Source organism: Anopheles merus, chromosome 3R, assembly GCF_017562075.2.
Source record: "Anopheles merus strain MAF chromosome 3R, AmerM5.1, whole genome shotgun sequence".
NCBI lineage: Eukaryota > Metazoa > Arthropoda > Insecta > Diptera > Culicidae > Anopheles > Anopheles merus.
Window position 1 is genome coordinate 390406 of NC_054084.1, and position 14003 is coordinate 404408.

The following is a 14003-nucleotide window of genomic DNA, read 5'->3' on the forward strand; positions in this document are numbered from 1 at the left end:
TTTCATATTTTTTCCTTTATCTCTAATGTGGCAACTCTTCATTTATTTCACTCACTACATCCCCCCCACCTCCATAAAAAATATGTAATTAATAAAGCAATAGCAAAAGTACAAAAATAAATTGTACCGCTTTCATCTCTTGAAGTGTGAGTGGGCATTAAACATCACATAAACCTATCCTGCCTCCACACCACAGTAAAAGAAATGGACTGTAAAGGGTTCCCATTCCCATTCTCTCTCTCTCACCAAGCGCGTTGGCTAAAGTTGAAGTTTTAATCGTCGAACCATTATGCACGGTTTAATGAGCAACAGTGCAGTGTGAATGCAACTGCAGCAGAAAGTGCGAATGCAAACGAAACGGCTGAAGAGAAAAGAAGGGCAAAAGAAAATAAAAGAAACACACTACAATACTTGCCGAAAAAGTTTCATCGTGCAGTAGTAGAGCAGCGTCGTGAGCGTTACGAACAGCGTCATCAGGATGAAAATCAACTGCGCCCCGTACGCTTTATTAATATTCAGCGATAATAAATGCAAATGTGTGTATAAATTTTTTATGTCATTAATTATTTTCGCTCTGATGTGGCGCTCGCACGCTGTTGGCTGCAAGTGGTCCGCCGCTCGGAGCAGGTTGGCAACGAGCAGCGGAAATTGGTCCGGTAGTGGTGTTTTTTGCGTTCGGGACGGCATCACCACCGATGGAGCAGCCTGGTTGACCGTAATTATTTTATGCTGCTGCCGCTTGATTTTATGCCATCGCCCACCACCCCGAGGGATGGATGGTTCAGGCGGCGCGGTCGAGTTTGCATTGGCCGCGCGTTCGATTGGGCCGGTTCGCGATTGATGATGCGGCTTGTCGGTGGCTGAACTGATTTCACTCAACAGCTCCAGCGTGGTGGAGATGGGTTCGCTCCTATCCGGAGGCTTCGCGTCACGTCGAAAGCGCTCGTAATGGGCCTGCTCTTCGTTGGTGCCGTAAGCGGTCAGCTCGACGAGCAGATCGTTGATCAGCTGGAGACGGTTTTTAATCAACTGCACAAAAGCCACGTACTGCAGCTCCACCGTCGAGCTGGTGAGCATCGTGATGAAGCACTCGAAGATGCAGTACTCGGACGCAGGGATGAAGTCGCTCATGTACATGATGCAGTTGTACCATTCGGCAAACCCGATGCAGAGAAATACGAATGTCATGTGCAGGCAGATAAATCTGGCGAATTTTCGGGGAAGCGTGATTGAATTCACACACACGGACGCAACACGAATGTTGATTGATTGTAAAATTGGAACAACACCACTCACCTGCACCACTGGCCGTGGTTCGGTACCACCGACAGTCGGTCGGCAATTTGTTCGTCAAGCAGCAGCACGCCCAACACAATGGCCGTCAGCGAACGGTGGTTGGCGAGGGCGACCGCATGCAGTAACCAAAACAGTATCAAGCCCGAGTACCGGTTGTAGACATCGATGACTATCGATACAAAGTTCGCCTCGACCTGTTGCTGCCTGTCGACCGTTGGCGTTGAATCGGGCCCGGGTTTGCCACCATCCTCGCCCGTTCCAACGCTGTATGCGTCCGTGTAGTTAATGTAAAGATGAAACGCACTGTACGCTGTCACGACTGCCAGCACGTACAGTATGCTGCAACGGTTAAAACGGGAGGACCAGCCACCGAACGGCCACAAAGCGAACGTGCTTGATAGGATGTGAAGTGGTCGGAAGCATCGCTGGAACTGCTGTCGTGAGTAGTCCGGAGGAGAGGCGGCACTTGGCGGCTTTCCGGTGTTTATTCCATTCATCGGATAAGCAGCTTCTTCAGTGCAGTCGTAGCCGTGGGATCGAAGTGGGAGTGGAACTGCGAAAAGATTTTATTTCCTCAAGTACAAACAAGAAAGTGCACCCTTGCAACACATCACTCCACTGGAAATGGTTCAACACTTCGAAGCGGGAGGAGAATTCTTTTCATCGAGCACGGCACACTGTGTTACTGGACTGGGTGGGTAAGCTCGGTTTTAGCGATTGGTACGACGTACAAGCCATTCCAACGCGAACCAAACATGATTAATGTTCTTGCTTGATGGCTTGCAATTAACCTCAAAGTAAAGTGTGTCATAATTGAGCGTGTGTTAGAACGCAGTTCACGCTTCGGGTGGGATGTTTTATTAATACATGCGAAAGTGTTAATTTGATTGGTTCTGGCACCGTTGAGCCGTGATTGTAGAGATGTAGTGGGAAGGTAAAGTTTAGCTCTTTTACTTTTACTGAAACGGTGGTTTTCTCCCGGTGATTGTACACCGTTGCATGCCTCTGAAGTTATGCAATTTGACATTACAAAAGGTGCTTAAGCGCTTGTTGTACGACAATTCAGAGCCATTTGCTCTAACCATGCTAGCAATGACACTCATCGTGATACGATTCGGTCACATAATGATGCTTTCCCGGAGCGTTTATTGATCATTCACATTCATGAACGCCCCGCTGCGCCCGCAATGGTACCATAACCGACGGTCAGAGAAGGTCCGGGTAGGGGCGCTGAGTTGGCATCGAGCGTGATGATTATAATCATGATTGCATAAATTTCCCGTTCACTGATCACCACGTTCGGTCCTCCACATGGGCAATTCCGTAGCATATGCATTTAAATCGGGTAATTAAAGGGCAATGCCGAAACGCGTCGAATGCGAAACAACGTTGTTTGTATGATTTTTCCTGGCAAACTTATGTGTGGCAGACGTTTGGCTATGGCCGAGTGTACAACAATCGAACGGCTTAATCACCGTTAAACGATTGATCGAATTGAATCAAAATGATTAGGTACGTTGTTGTAGCACCAATAATCTGAAAGATAGAGCAACACATAATTAGACCTGGCAGCTGTTTGGCGCGGAAATGGAACCAGTACCGCATGGAATAATGTCAGATCGATGGTGAGGAGTCCACAACAGGAGATGCTCGTCTTGACATTCCGAAACACTAGTTGTTCTTGAGAAATCTATAAAAAAGTGTATTGGAATGCGAATAGAAAAGAAATGTGGAAAACACGAGAGCTAATGTTACCGTGCGAAAGTTGATTCGTTGGCATGGTCCGTAAACGTTTGGCATCCTTAGAAGATGAACTGTCCGACGTGCCTCCTCCACTGTATCGTGACTAAAGTAGCACAGTACAAAAATCTCTACCAAAAACCAAACCACCCAGTACACGGTTTCAAGAAAGTCTTCCGTACTGTCGCCCTGCTGAACCTCGGCCTCCGCATACCGGACGGACATCATGCATGTGTTATACCCCAGCTCCACCAGTGTCACGAACTGGTAAAGCAGCAGGATCGTGTTTTGCACTCCGAAACAGCAGTTAAGCAGCCCGATTGCCTTGAGGAGCTGGCCATGGATGCGGACAAGATGACGCACCGACTCGTATGCCGCCTCACTGCCACGTACCAGATGGGGCAGCAGTTGGAGCAGCCAGCGGTTAAGCAGCTTCAACCGCTCGCTGATTAGCAGCGCAAATGCCACAAACTGTAGCTCGCTGATAACGCAAAGCGTTTGAGGTATGATGCAAAGCAGCAGGCAGTTGGATGAGAATGGGGAACCACTGTCACGGATGTACATGAGGCAGTTGGATACCTCCAGCACGGCCTTCACACCGACACCCAGGATTAGCATTAGCAGTACGTTCCTGTTAGTAGGAGAGGTAATGTAACACTGATTGATGTTGGAAAAAGTTGTTGAATAACTTACCGTAACCAGACAATATTGTTGACTTTAACCTTCGTGATGGCCAATAGTCCTGCAGTTCGAACCATCTCAGGTATTGCCCGATCGACATTCAGCAACACCTGAATAAGGCGGCTAAATGCTGGCTGACGAACGAGAGATACCGTCACTATACCCAACACCAGTATGCAACCGATGTACTGATTCTTAAGATCGATCGCCACACGCACCAAGTTGGAATCGGTCAGCTTACCCGACTGGCTCAGCGAGGACAGGATGTGATACGAAGCATAAGCTAAGCTGCATCCCAAAGCATGCAGCACACCAATAAAAGAAAATGCCAACGGTTTGCCGTCCGTCCCTTTGAGGCGCTTAACTGGAATATCTGCTGTTCCTATTTTAACATCTTTGTCACTTTTACATCCAGCATACGTATCGAGAAAATGACAAAGTGGTAAATAAGTGAAAGCATTTAAGCAGCACACTTTGGAGATGATATAGAGTGGTATAATGGCGTTTTGTAGACTGATGCTCCAGGCGAATACCTTTCGACGAGGCATTGCAACCAAGAGTTACAACCAATGTACGAAATCATGTGTTAAATATGTTAAAATGCGACTTCGGATTGGATTGGTGGCTATTTAATAATTGATGCACTCCTTTCGCCATTGTCAGATTGTGACAAGATATGTCATTTCATATGAAGAAGATTAATTGATTATATTATAATCACATACTACTGCAGCAAGTAGGCCCACTTTATTCAGGGTTGTATGAAAAAGGCAATAACAAATTATCAAACTTCATACTAAGCTAAGCAGCTGAAAGAATCATTATATCTGCTTGGACTTCATACGATAGTGATGTGATCTCTTTATAATTTCTTCATAAATAGATGCCAAAAAAATAAGAATCGTAGGATAAATCTTAAGCCAAGGGTGCATTTGCTTTGTTTTCATACGCTATCAAACATTGAAGCTTAGATAAACTAGTTCCAAGTCGTACATAAGCCATCGTTAGAGAGTTTCAGAGACATTATACATGCATCTCTGCAAAAAACCAGAAAGAAAGGAAAGAAAACGGAAATTATTTATCAAACATGCTTATCTTACAACCACAAGCAGCTCTAAGGGAGCTATGGTTTATACTCAGTTTTGTTTCAGCAGTGTTCGAGTGTGGTCCTGTAAAATAGTTCTTCAATATGAAAGTGAAATGTGTGTTTTATTTGACTCTGTTGTAAGTATAATGCTCCAAAAAGGTGTAGTTTTGTATGTAAAAGCTCTTTAATTTCCATTACAAACAGATACTGTGTGTATTGCACTACAGCTGCAACGACAACACCCTCACCGAGTGCCAATAAAATACAATATCGATGTACCACACAAGGCTATTATTATTCTGAAGCAAAATTTTCCAATGTAATCATCGACGAATCAACAATACCACTATTCACATGTGATTCTACATCACAGAAACAGATAGTGAAGTTTGAGATGTCATCAATTGAAGAAGTACCCAAAAAGCTGTTCGACACATTTTCTAATTTATTGGTGGCCAACTTTACCCGTAGTGGAATCAAATTCATCAATCGATACAGTCTGGACAGGGCAGTGAATCTTCAAAAGCTGGATTTGTCTAGTAATGCAATCGAACAGCTCAATGCAAATTGTTTTTCGGGAGCGACTGCCCTTCTTGAGCTTAATCTTACGTTCAACAATATCAGCTCAATTGATAAATTGGCATTCAACACACTATTCAATCTGATATTGCTTCGGTTGACTGGAAACAAGCTTCGATCGTTAGATAACAACGTATTTGAACCACTTAAATCATTGCGTACGATTTATCTCAATTCCAACGAGCTGCAGGTGATTGAGTCGGGCATAATTGCTAAAAATACTAAACTGCAATTTCTTCTGCTGCAAAACAACCACATCAGTATGGTCGAAGAAGGAGCATTTTTAATTGACAATTTAGAAGCATCTTCAAATTTGACCGTTGTCTCTTTAAGCAATAATAAGCTAACGAAATTGAATGTGGAAAAAGTTAAAATAATCCAGCTATATCTTACGAACAATACGCTAGAGTCGCTTCATCTATCGCCGTGGATTGGAACGGTTTACGCGGAAAACAATATAATATCGAATGTTACAGTGAGTGATGTGACAAACATGCAACTAAAAACGTTAAGGTTGGCAAATAACTCGATCACATCTCTAGAATCGATACAGCAATTCCATTCACTCGTCGACCTGGATCTGTCCAATAATCACATCGGACCGTTGAACATCACTAGCCTTGCAAAACTAGCCAACCTTCAGCAATTGGGACTAGAACGGACGTTCATTTCCAACCTCCAGCACGGAACCTTTGCACAGCAACAATCTCTCAAATGGTTGGATATATCCTACAACAACCTCGATCGGTTTGACTTTGACATTCTTACGTCATCTGCAGCGCTTCAGCAGATCTTTCTGGAAGGTAATCGGCTAAAGTCGCTGAACTATGAGCATCTAAAGAAAACGTTCCCGGCGCTGGTAAAGATCGGCTTGTCGGAAAACAACTGGAACTGCACATATCTGATCCAGCTTGTGCGCTATTGTAACGAACATTCAATCGAACTGTTCAAGTCCCAAGCGGTACAGAATCAGACCAACGTCAAGGGTATCTATTGTTTCGACGACAAGAATCCGCTGGCCAACTGGAACAACACACTGCAACATGTGCAGGCGCTGCATCCTCATCTGAACAGCACCACCGAGGATAGTGCCCTGCAAACGTTGCTGCAAAGTGTGCTGGATGATGTGAAACGGTTCAGTGAGAACCATGCGGACGTAGCGAACCAAACCAACAAGCTGGATGGTGCTGTGTACGATCTGACGAAGAATCAGTTCACCATCCAGAAGGATGTGAACAGCTTGAGACAGTCACTGTTCGAGATACGGCTTGCATTGATGGCTAACCGTACGAACGGAAGCGTTGGGGCGGATAACGACGAGCTACGACGTATGATCGAGACGGCAAACAATCTGACGCTGGACAAGCAGGAGCTGCGTGCCAAAACACTCGAGTTTAAGATATACGAGCAGACGTTTAAGGTGGATAAGGCGTTGGAGTTGGCGCAGGAAAGTATAGATAAGAACACAGTCCTAGCGAAACGAGTCGAGCAGTGGATCAGCAGCATTGTGAGCACGAGTGGTATGTTGGGGCAGGATCGGTTACTAGTCCATCAGAGTGCAGCACAAGTTGAAGGTAGCGGTGGAAATGGCAATGGAGTGAATATTGCAGTGCTGGTTATGCTTTGTGTCCTAATAGGGCTGATCATGATTGGAATTTTTAAATTCAACCGGCGATCGTACGGTGTTGAACGAAGGCGCTATGCTAACAGAGATAGCAGCATGGCAACGATAATCAGTAATGATATCTAATTACAATATAGAAGCCTATTTTCAGATACCTTAAATAGATTTTACCTTAAATAGATGGTATTTTCAGATACCATGTCGCGTTAATAAATAAAAAACACACACACACATTTATTAGAATGGTTATAGGTCATTTCATCATGCGTTCCGCTATTTTAATTTGTATATTGATTTATTTTTATTTGTTTTTACAACTGCTTTCGGTTGATAAGCCTTGATCGACAGCAATCATAGATAGATACAAAAATCCAGCAACCTTTTACCCTATTACAGGGGAATTCGAGCAGCAAAAAACCCTCCAATGACAGTTGCACAATACAAATCTTTGTGTTTTCTTGAAAGTAGCGGCACAACATCCGCTGGTTGCTACAAAGCACGAGTCTTTGCTTGTAACCATGGAACAGGCGTTACAAAATGACATTTCTTTTAAAATAATATTTCATTTTAGAATACTTACGTATGAGAGACTATATATTGAAACGTTTATACGTTTAAAGACTATACGTTCTTAAAAGGCCGTTTTTGAATCCATAATTGTGACTTGTTGTAAGATAAGTCGTTTGGAGACGTTTGTTTTTTTTTTTTTCACTGTGAAATAGATAAATGCTACTCATTACATAGTTTAGGCTTACTAGAATCAAATTGCGTTGTTTTATGTTTAACTTCGTGTAAAAGATGTTGATCTTCTGGTATTAAGATTCATGCTAACGGGTTCAGTGATTAACGTTGCTATTCAATAACGTCACGAAGTAAACTTCATTGAAGATTGATTGTAATGACCTTGATTTACTAGTTATAAACATAACTGTCGTAGCCTCATCAAACAGTTTCTAGAATCGAAAGCAAAGCAAAGAAAACGGAAACAATTGATCATGCATGCTTATCTCTCACTTACAATCCGGTCTAGAGCCGCAGTCTATTACTTACGCCGAATCGATGAAATTTAGTTTTGCTTCAACAGTATTAGAGCGTGGCTCTGTGATCGTGTACTTCATCATGCAACGGAAATGTGTGATTCCTTTGATACTATTGTAAGTAGAAAGTTGTGAATGGTGTAGTTTGCTTCCACATAAGCTGTAATATTTACTTTACACACAGATGGTTCATCGTTGGTACAAATGAATATGTAGCAGATGAATACCATTGCAATGTTGAATACTATTCCCATGTTGTGTCATTTTCCAATGTAGTCGTCGAAGGATCAGCAATGCCTCGCTTCTCATGTAGTAACAACGATAACATTGCAGATCTTATATTCAAAATGTCATCATTGGAAGAGGTGCCCAAACAGTTGTTTGATACTTTTCCTAATTTAGTGGTGGCTAACTTCACTAGGAGTGGAATCAAACGCATCAATCGATACAGTCTGAACAGAGCAGTACATCTTAAAAATCTTTATTTAAAAAGCAACGAACTGCAAGAGTTAAACGCTTATTGTTTTTATGGAGCAGCAGCACTTCTTGACCTCGATCTTTCGTTCAACAATATCAGCTCAATTGATAGAATGGCGTTCAATACACTGTCGATGCTGCAGATACTTTGGATGTCTGGAAACAAGCTACGATCGTTAGATAGTAGAGTATTCGAGCCACTCCAATCGATACGTACAATTTATCTCAACTCTAATGAGCTCCAGGTCATTGAAGCAGGTCTCTTTATTGCAAACCATAAATTGAAAAATATTCTTTTGCATAGCAATCACATCAGTGTGATTGAAGAAGGGGTATTTAGAGACGAAAAATCTACAGAGTCATCGACAGCACTGCTCATACTCTCTCTGAGCAATAATAAGCTAACGAAATTGAATGTGGAAAAAGTTAAAATAATTCAACTGTATCTTACAAACAATACGTTGGAGGCAATTCTCCTATCGCCATGGGTTCAAACACTTTATGCGGAAAACAATAGAATATCGAATGTTACAGTGAGTGATGTGACAAACATGCAACTAAAAACATTGAGGTTGGCAAATAATTCACATCTCATAAAAAAAACATCTCTAGAAGCGATACAATTATTTCATTCACTAAACGAACTGGATCTATCCAATAATTATATCGGTCCATTGAACATCACTAGCCTTGCAAAGCTATCCAATCTTCAGCAATTGGGACTAGAACGGACGTTCATTTCCAACCTCCAGCACGGAACCTTTGCACAGCAACAATCTCTCAAATGGTTGGATATATCCTACAACAACCTCGATCGGTTTGACTTTGACATTCTTACGTCATCTGCAGCGCTTCAGCAGATCTTTCTGGAAGGTAATCGGCTAAAGTCGCTGAACTATGAGCATCTAAAGAAAACGTTCCCGGCGCTGGTAAAGATCGGCTTGTCGGAAAACAACTGGAACTGCACATATCTGATCCAGCTTGTGCGCTATTGTAACGAACATTCAATCGAACTGTTCAAGTCCCAAGCGGTACAGAATCAGACGAACATCAACGGTATCTATTGTTTCGACGACAATAACCCGCTGGCCAACTGGAACAACACATTGCAACATGTGCAGGCGCTACATCCTCATCTGAACAGCACCACCGAGGATAGTGCCCTGCAAACGTTGCTGCCAAGTATGCTGGATGACGTGAAACGGTTCAGTGAAAGTCATGCAGACGTAGCGAACCAAACAAGCAAGCTGGATTGGATAATACATGACTTTACAAGGAATCAGTTCACCCTAATTATTGCAGTATTGGTTATAGTGTGTCTCATACTGGGAGTAAATGTGTATTTCCTTGTGAAATATCATCGTAGGTCGTGTGGTGTTGAAAGAAATCCCTATGTCCGCAAGGACAGCAGCGTGGAAATGATCATTGAATAATGGTATGGATCCAATATACAGGGCTTTTTTATTCTTCGATAGTTGATTTTGATCTGAATAATGCGATAGTAAACTTAATTATAAACATGACATTTGCATGCATCATGTGCTGTTTTGGATGAATATTTGTTTCTATGTGAAAATAATTATTGTTGTTTGAGTTTAAATCTGATTTTAGTTTAAACGCGAGTCCTTCTCAAAAATTTTTATCATTTGCTTGAAGATTAGGGGAAAATCCTGCAAGATACGCGATTGAGTGCGCTTTGCGAGTAAAGTTTGAGCGTATAGGACGATATGTTTTTTTTTTATAGTTATAATTAAACTCATTTATGCAACTGCTTTGTTTTTATTTTTCTTTATAGTTATAGGATAAGATTTTTTTTTTAAATTTTGCATTTGGTCAAGGAATAGCCGAAAGTTATTACCGCGATTGCTTGGTCTAACGGGAATTGTTGTATTTGCAACGTTTGCTTTGCACTATGCGTCGTTTTGCTGTCTTTCTCTAATCGCGATTTGTCGTCACGCAGTGATGGGAACTTTCCAAGCTAACTTGGCTTACTGGTGTAGCAATTGTAATTGACCTAACCTGACTTACGGAAAGCAAAGAAAGCGGAAACATTTTATCAAGCCTTATCTCACACTCATGAGCCGGTCTACAACAGTTGTTTCGAAACGATTTGACTCAGTTTTGTTTCAGCAGTGTACGAGTGTGGTTCTGTAAAAGCTACATTATGCAAGGGCAGCGGGTGTTTTATTTGATTCTATTGTAAGTAGAATATTTCGAGTAGTGTAGTTTGCTTCCTCACAATGTCTTATATTTACATTACTTACAGATGGTTCATCGTTGGTACAAATGGATATGAAGATCAGTATTATTGCGATCCTGATTACTCCTTACAAACCTCATTTGCCAATGTAATCGTCAATGGATCAACAGTGCCCAATTTTTCATGTAATTACCATTATAACGTTCAATATGTGCAGTTTGAGATGTCATCATTGGAAGAGGTGCCCAAACAGTTATTCGACACTTTTCCTAATTTGGTGTTGGTAAACTTTACCAGCAGTGGAATCAAATTCATCAATCGATATAGTCTGGACAGGGCAATCTATCTTCAAGAGCTGGATTTGTCTAGCAACACAGTGGAGCAGCTATATCCGAATTGTTTTTCGGGAGCGACTGCCCTTCTTGAGCTTAATCTTTCGTTCAACAAAATCAGCTCAATTGATAGAATGGTGTTCAATACACTGTCAAATCTGGAATTGCTTCGGTTGACTGGAAACAAGCTTCGATCATTAGATAACAAAGTATTTGAACCACTTAAATCATTACATACGATTTATCTCAACTCCAACGAGCTGAAGGTCATTGAGGCAGGTCTCTTTGTCGAAAATTCTAAATTGAAAAATGTGCTTTTGCAAAACAACCACATCAGTATGGTAGAAGAGGGAGCTTTAGAAATCTTCATATCTACAGAGTCGATAGTTTCATTAAGCAATAATAAGCTAACGAAATTGAATCTGGAAAAGATAAAAGTTACTCACTTATATCTCACCAACAATACGCTGGAGACTCTTCATCTATCGCCGTGGATTGGAACGGTTTACGCGGAAACCAATATAATATCGAATGTTACAGTGAGTGATGTGACAAACATGCAACTAAAAACGTTAAGGTTGGCAAATAACTCGATCACATCTCTAGAATCGATACAGCAATTCCATTCGCTCGTCGACCTGGATCTGTCCAATAATCACATCGGACCGTTGAACATCACTAGCCTTGCAAAACTAGCCAACCTTCAGCAATTGGGACTAGAACGGACGTTCATTTCCAACCTCCAGCACGGAACCTTTGCACAGCAACAATCTCTCAAATGGTTGGATATATCCTACAACAACCTCGATCGGTTTGACTTTGACATTCTTACGTCATCTGCAGCGCTTCAGCAGATCTTTCTGGACGGTAATCGGCTAAAGTCGCTGAACTATGAGCATCTAAAGAAAACGTTCCCGGCGCTGGTAAAGATCGGCTTGTCGGAAAACAACTGGAACTGCACATATCTGATCCAGCTTGTGCGCTATTGCAACGAACATTCAATCGAACTGTTCAAGTCCCAAGCGGTACAGAATCAGACCAACGTCAAGGGTATCTATTGTTTCGACGACAAGAATCCGCTGGCCAACTGGAACAACACACTGCACCAGGTGCAGGCGCTACATCCTCATTTGAACAGCACCACCGAGGATAGTGCCCTGCAAACGTTGCTGCAAAGTGTGCTGGATGATGTGAAACGGTTCAGTGAGAACCATGCGGACGTAGCGAACCAAACCAACAAGCTGGATGGTGCTGTGTACGATCTGACGAAGAATCAGTTCATCATCCAGAAGGATGTGAACAGCTTGAGACAGTCACTGTTCGAGATACGGCTTGCATTGATGGCTAACCGTACGAACGGAAGCGTTGGGGCTGATAACGACGAGCTACGGCGTATGATCGAGACGGCAAACAATCTGACGCTGGACAAGCAGGAGCTGCGAGCCAAAACACTCGAGTTTAAGATATACGAGCAGACGTTTAAGGTGGATAAGGCGTTGGAGTTGGCAAGGGAAAATAGCGATAAGATTGTAGTTCTAGCGAAACGCGTCGAACAGTGGATCAGCAACATTGTGAGCTCGGGTGGTGCTGCTGGTATGCTGGGTCATGATAGGCTGCCAATCCATCAGAGTGCAGCACAAGTTGAAGTTAGCGGCGGAAATGGCAATGGGCTGATTATTGCAATGTTGGTTGTAATGTGTCTCATGATGGGAATGATTATGTTTATTATTACAAAACTCCACCGGCGATCGTACGGCGTTGAACGAAGGCGCTATGCCAACAGAGATAGCAGCATGGCAACGATAATCAATAATGATATTTAACTCTTAAAGACATTGTGTAGCATAGAGTTTGCTGTATCATGACCTTTAAAAGTAAAAACTTATTCCATATGGTTTGTATGTTTTATTTGTAAAATAATTTGGAAGAAATCTGTTTCCTTTTGAATGATTTTCTGCTTGCGTGGGTAATTAAAGGTTTGACTTTTATTTTCCATTAAAGGACCTTCAAATTACTCACCTTCACTGTCCGTTTCGTATATCTTATCGTGTGCAACAGGGAACACAACTTCCTGAAACTAGCACGCGGTGTTTTTGAAATGGTGGTGGTGGTTTTAATCAATTTATGCCAGGCGGCAGGCGGTCTCGTTGGTGGCCCACCTCCGGTAAGCTGTTTTAAGCAGGGTGCACTTCGACGTTGCAGCAACAACGTCATAATCTAATTATGCGGTAATGTTATCGGAAGAAATTAGGTGAAAAAGTTTCACCAGCGACGGAGCTACAAAAGTGGTAACTTGTGTGTGTGTGAGTTCCGGGAAGATAGTGGGTGGTTCCTTCCTAGTTTAAATTATTTCATGCGTTTGGTGTCGGTTGCTGTTACCGTCTAGAGAAGGTGAATGGTGCCAAGAAGGATGTTGATGATTGACTTTCCAATTCCTCAACCGACACTTACATTCACGAGTGAGCAGGTGAGAAAGAAGCAATATAAAGTAAACATTAACCAAAAAAATTTTCATAAATGTAGAAAATAATTCCTCTTCTGTGGTAAAACCAAGGTATATAAGGCACATTTGACAACTCTAGCTGGAGAAGTTAGAGTTCATTGTATTCCAGCAGTCCTATGTTGCATGGTATGATTGGCTGGTGCACTGAGTGCATATTACGCGCGTGCTTTCACGTAGAAGTTGTGTTGTGTTGTGCTTTTTAGTTAGCTATAAATTATGCTCAATGAAATAGGGTCCAAAAAAGTTACTGTACAGCCAGTCTAAATGCTCGGTCGCTTTTTTGCAAGTGTTTGTATGAGTTTAAGGGGACAATGTGCACTCGAAACGTTCTGAATATGCTCGAGCCACTTCAACTACAGTAATTTTTTTTGTATACTAGTACACTCGGCTTTGATAAAAAAAGTTGAGAAATTGTTTTCCCATCGTATTGTATGGGCTTCATTGGTT

At 42.2% G+C, this 14003-nt stretch overlaps 4 protein-coding genes across 4 annotated transcripts; 3 read left to right on the forward strand and 1 right to left on the reverse strand.

Annotated features, from left to right (window-relative positions):
* Nucleotides 1-402: 402 nt before the first annotated feature.
* Nucleotides 403-2052, reverse strand: LOC121595366. The gene is made up of 2 exons (XM_041919280.1): nucleotides 1297-2052; nucleotides 403-1204 (listed from the first exon to the last, which is right to left on the reverse strand). Exons 1-2 carry the CDS (start codon nucleotides 1791-1793, stop codon nucleotides 403-405), a joined length of 1299 nt encoding a protein of 432 aa, XP_041775214.1. The 5' UTR covers nucleotides 1794-2052.
* Nucleotides 2053-3105: 1053 nt separating this feature from the next.
* LOC121595374 lies at nucleotides 3106-3627 on the forward strand. Its single transcript, XM_041919290.1, has one exon. It carries the CDS (start codon nucleotides 3106-3108, stop codon nucleotides 3487-3489), a length of 384 nt encoding a protein of 127 aa, XP_041775224.1. The 3' UTR covers nucleotides 3490-3627.
* Nucleotides 3628-4759: 1132 nt separating this feature from the next.
* LOC121597411 (toll-like receptor Tollo) lies at nucleotides 4760-7244 on the forward strand. The gene is made up of 2 exons (XM_041923146.1): nucleotides 4760-4941; nucleotides 5009-7244. Exons 1-2 carry the CDS (start codon nucleotides 4907-4909, stop codon nucleotides 7131-7133), a joined length of 2160 nt encoding a protein of 719 aa, XP_041779080.1. The 5' UTR covers nucleotides 4760-4906; the 3' UTR covers nucleotides 7134-7244.
* A 3387-nt stretch (nucleotides 7245-10631) lies between these two features.
* On the forward strand, nucleotides 10632-12939 carry LOC121597525 (toll-like receptor Tollo). The gene is made up of 2 exons (XM_041923347.1): nucleotides 10632-10720; nucleotides 10788-12939. The coding sequence occupies exons 1-2, from the start codon at nucleotides 10686-10688 to the stop codon at nucleotides 12874-12876; spliced, it is 2124 nt and encodes a 707-aa protein (XP_041779281.1). The 5' UTR covers nucleotides 10632-10685; the 3' UTR covers nucleotides 12877-12939.
* The last annotated feature ends 1064 nt before the right edge of the window (nucleotides 12940-14003 follow it).

Bases quoted from the DNA above. Each gene is read 5' to 3' on its own strand.
- LOC121595366 (XM_041919280.1), bottom strand. From the start codon at position 1,793: ATGAATGGAATAAACACCGGAAAGCCGCCAAGTGCCGCCTCTCCTCCG. The intron at 1,205-1,296 runs GTGAGTGGTGTT...AAAATTCGCCAG, and splicing joins AACCACGGCCAGTGGTGCAG to ATTTATCTGCCTGCACATGA.
- LOC121595374 (XM_041919290.1), top strand. From the start codon at position 3,106: ATGAACTGTCCGACGTGCCTCCTCCACTGTATCGTGACTAAAGTAGCA.
- LOC121597411 (XM_041923146.1), top strand. From the start codon at position 4,907: ATGAAAGTGAAATGTGTGTTTTATTTGACTCTGTT. The intron at 4,942-5,008 runs GTAAGTATAATG...CATTACAAACAG, and splicing joins GTGTTTTATTTGACTCTGTT to ATACTGTGTGTATTGCACTA.
- LOC121597525 (XM_041923347.1), top strand. From the start codon at position 10,686: ATGCAAGGGCAGCGGGTGTTTTATTTGATTCTATT. The intron at 10,721-10,787 runs GTAAGTAGAATA...CATTACTTACAG, and splicing joins GTGTTTTATTTGATTCTATT to ATGGTTCATCGTTGGTACAA.